Source organism: Marmota marmota, unplaced genomic scaffold (assembly GCF_001458135.2).
Source record: "Marmota marmota marmota unplaced genomic scaffold, marMar, whole genome shotgun sequence".
Taxonomy (NCBI): Eukaryota; Metazoa; Chordata; class Mammalia; order Rodentia; family Sciuridae; genus Marmota; species Marmota marmota.
The window spans coordinates 16,992,663-16,996,797 of NW_025999961.1; the positions used below are offsets into that span (position 1 = coordinate 16,992,663).

Genomic DNA, 4,135 nt, shown 5'->3' on the forward strand with positions numbered 1-4,135 from the left:
TCTGCCCTGCCCCTCCTACCACGCCTGCGGACCCCTGGGCCTGATCTGCAGGTTGGTCACAGGTCTGCTCACCCTGCGGGCACGGGTGGCGGTTCCGCTCCGCCCCCACTCCAATTGGGGTCACGTGGCCACCACCCCGGCAGGGCCTGATCCGGGCGTGGGAGAAGGATCTGCTCTGCCCCTACTCCAGTTGGGGTGACGTGTGTACCACACTGGCAGGCCACTGGGCCTGACCCGCCAGTCTGTGACAGGTCTGTTTACCTTGCAAGCGCGGGCGGCGGCTCTGCCCTGCCCCTCCTACCACGCCCATGTACCACTGGGTCGCGGGTCTGCCCACCTTGCGGGTGCGGGTGGCGGCTCCGCTCCGTCCCCTCTCCAATTGGGGTCACGCGGTCACCAGCCCTACCAACACCTTAATTTTAGCTCTTGTAGAACTATAAGACAATAAATATGTGCTCTTTTATGCCTCTAGGTCTGTAGTAATTTCTTACAGCAAATAATAGAACACGAATACTTTGTAACTGCAGTTCATGACCAACCTAAACAATGAGTTATGTGAGTAGAAGGATTTCACCACTTTCTCACTGTTAACAAATTTCTCTCATTAGCTATTCTTTTGATTTAAGAAATTATAATTTCCTAAAATATAATAGTATCTTGGGAGTAATTTGTTATATTGTTCTTTCAGAATAAGTAAGTTGGTAAATTGGTAAGTAATTTGGTTATCTGAGAGTAGATTTTAGATGAAAGAGTAAAAAAGGAAACATAGTTTATGGTTAATCTGGGGAGGTGTCCCTTTCTGGGGAGAATTTTGACTAGCTATAGACTACTACTAAGGTAGTGGCTATTTGGGGAGATGTCATTGATATTTGCCCACATTCAAAATCCAACTGGTCTGCCTCACAGTTTTTCAAGACTAACCTTCCTTTGTACAAAAATATATTTCTGAGTCTTTCAAAACAGCAATTGATTTATCAGGTGTTGCTTAGTGTCTCAATTTTGCTGAGGCTGGCTTTGACTCTCCTGTCTCAGCCTCTTTTGATCATCTTACTTTTGCTGTAAGCCTTGTGAACCTGATAATGTAACTCCCAAGTTCCCACACTAAGCTCTCTTCAAATTAACTAATCTCACTCTGTCTCAGAAAATCAGCTAGGTAATATCCTGGACCCCATTAAAAGCTTCTTCCTCTTTCTCTCTCTTCTTACCTGCTGGTTGAGCACCTGAGTCCTAAATGGTACCCTACCTTTGGTACTGGGAGGTGAGTTTCTTTCTTCTCTCATGGATCTATGAATAATTAACCTTATCTTCCCACATTCCCTCCAAGTGTTCCTCCCTGTGCCAAACCTGACTATGCCAAACTTTATTTACATCCTTACTTAAATCACAACAGCACACAACATCACTTCTGAAGTTTTCTTGTCAAAAAATTGAACCTGAATTTGGTCAAAACTCTTAAATCTAAGTATCAATTTATATGAAATAAAACTGACAGAAGAACATGTTAAATAACACCACAAGAATACAAATGGCAAAATCCAGATGTGAAAAACTTTTTAGAACAAATGATCAAGTTCCTGCAACAGCAAAAATCTGTAAGGCAAGAAATAATGTGGAAAATAGGACTTAGATGAAAACATATCTAAGAGATTTTTTTAAGCCAATCGCAGTGATTGTACCTTATTTACATTTTGATTTAAACAAACTGAAAAAACATAATTTAAAGTAAATACTTTAAAAATATGAATCTATGGTTTTAAAATACAAGTTAAGATCTCTTCCATCTACGCTGTAGGAATTGACTAAATTGAAAATGAAAGATTTGTGTAAGCCGGCTTCAAAACCTTAAGTGGTATCAATACATCAAGTCTTATTTATCTCTATCAACCACTTTTAATATTCATATAAAATAGTTGTGTGGTAGTATTTCATAATTCTTGTTTGTCAGAAATATTATGGGTTAATTTATTTTTATTGCCAGAAGCAGATTATTTTTGTCTTTGAAATTCTCAGTCTTTACTTATTTTCTAAAAAGATATGTTGAAATGTATATGTTCTTTTAAAAATATATATATTTGTAATTCCAGAAAAGGAAATTTCTAATATTTCGTACTGCTGATGAAGCAAAGCTTATAATTTACTCATTACCCCCTTAAGGTAATGTTTAAGCAGTTAGGGGTTCAAAAAGAGTGAAAAAGATGAAAAAAAATGTAGTGAGTGGTAAAAGTCATTCACTATTTTATTTTATGTATGAATTTTTTATTAGGAATTTAAAGTTTTGTATTACAGTAGTATAAAATAGTGACTTTTTTCTGTTTTTTTCATTTCTCTCATATTTGTTTTTGGAGGGAGCCTATAGCTAATAATGAATGTCTCCTCCCTGCTTTCCTTTGGTACGGGGATAGAAGCACACTACCACCGAGCCACACCCCCAACTCCTAATAATGCATATTTCTGCAAAAATAATAATGTAAAACAAAACAAAAAAACCCCAAAGCATCAATAATAGAATTCAAGACTTAAATTTGACTCTACGTTATAAGGAAAGAAAACATGCATATAAGTTTAGTCAAACAAATTTATCATCCTTTTTGCAAATATGTGTGTTGCATCTGAAAAAAGCCTCTAGTACCATCTACCAAATAGTTTTTTTTCCTTGCTGTCTTCTTGTATACATATGCAAAAATCTCTTTTGTCTTAGTTGATGCTTATTGATCTCTAGATTAGTTCTGAGAGGATAGATGTACTTCAACTTTCATGATTTAGAATGTGTATCAAAGATATTTTAGTGACATTTTGTGTTTAGTTTCAGTTTTTGCTGACATTCTTGAAATACTGTAATCAGAAATTTTTAGATGTAGAGACTATAGAGAACGTTAAGATATCTTACTTTGTTTTGTCCTACAGAATCTTTGCGTTTACCCTTTCAGTATTATTACTTGAAAGTAATCATGTGAATGGAAATGGTATGTTTTTACAGTTCTTGAGAGATTTCATGTAATGTTTTATCATGTTTTTCTACTGAATACTTTAAAAATATATGTGTATCTTCTGTTCAGTATACTAGAATTTTATTAAGAAAACATTTCTAATAATTCCAGATAAAGATACATTCTTTTAAAAAATTATCTTAATATGTTACCGTGATCAGTTTTAAATTTTTACAAACATTTTTGTTTTGTTCAGTCAATTTTTCTTTCTTTTTTCCCTTCAGTGGTCTTATGCTTTAGAAAAACCCAATACTGGCAGCATATTTAATATTGCATGGTCAATTGATGGCACTCAGATTGCTGGAGCCTGCGGAAATGGACATGTTGTTTTTGCACATGTAGTGGAGCAACGTTGGGAGTGGAAAAATTTTCAAATAACATTAACTAAAAGACGGACTATGCAGGTATGATTATGATCATAGGATGATTGAGCCTGCTTCTTTTCACATTAGTTCACTATATATAATATAGAATTATCTTTGTTATATTTACTCAAAATTTATGAAAATTCAGGCACATTTGAACCATTTTAACTATGCCATTAGTTAGTCACCTTTTCATGATGATAAGAACCTTTCATTGAAAGAGAATCGAAACGGCTGTAGTTACTGTGGTTATAGATTTAGGACAGGTTTGTGGAATTTGAATCGTTTATGGAATATGTGAATTTAATTAAGGAAGAAAGTTGGAAGAAGCTCTGACACATAGGAATAAGTTAAATTTAACTACTAGAACTGACTCTAAGGCAGGCCTAACTTGCTAGTTACCAACAGGAATAAATTATTTTATGTATTTATCATAGGTACTAGGGATTGAACTGAGAGGAACTTTACCACTGGCTATATCCCTAGTCTTTTTTGTTATTGTTCTTTTTAGATATACATTACAGTAGAGTGTATTTTGACATATTATACATACATGGAGTATAACTTCTCATTCTTGTGGTTGTACATGATATAGAGTTACACTAGTTGTGTATCCACGTATGAACATAGGAAAGTTATATCCAATTTATTCTACTTTCTGTACTATTCCCATTCCCACTTCCCTTCATTACCCTTTGTCTAATTCATTGAACTTCTATTCTTTCCTCACCCAATTGTATGTTAACATCTGCATATCAGAGAGAACATTCAGCCTTTGGTTTT

At 35.3% G+C, this 4,135-nt stretch overlaps 1 protein-coding gene across 1 annotated transcript in view; it reads left to right on the forward strand.

Moving 5' to 3' along the window:
* Ift80 (intraflagellar transport 80) overlaps window positions 1-4,135 on the forward strand; it is a 137,948-nt gene that overhangs the window by 59,345 nt on the left and 74,468 nt on the right. Inside the window, exon 9 of the mRNA XM_048802863.1 lies at window positions 3,212-3,391. Coding sequence (XP_048658820.1) covers window positions 3,212-3,391 — 180 coding nt within the window. The remainder of the gene's footprint in view (window positions 1-3,211; window positions 3,392-4,135) is intronic.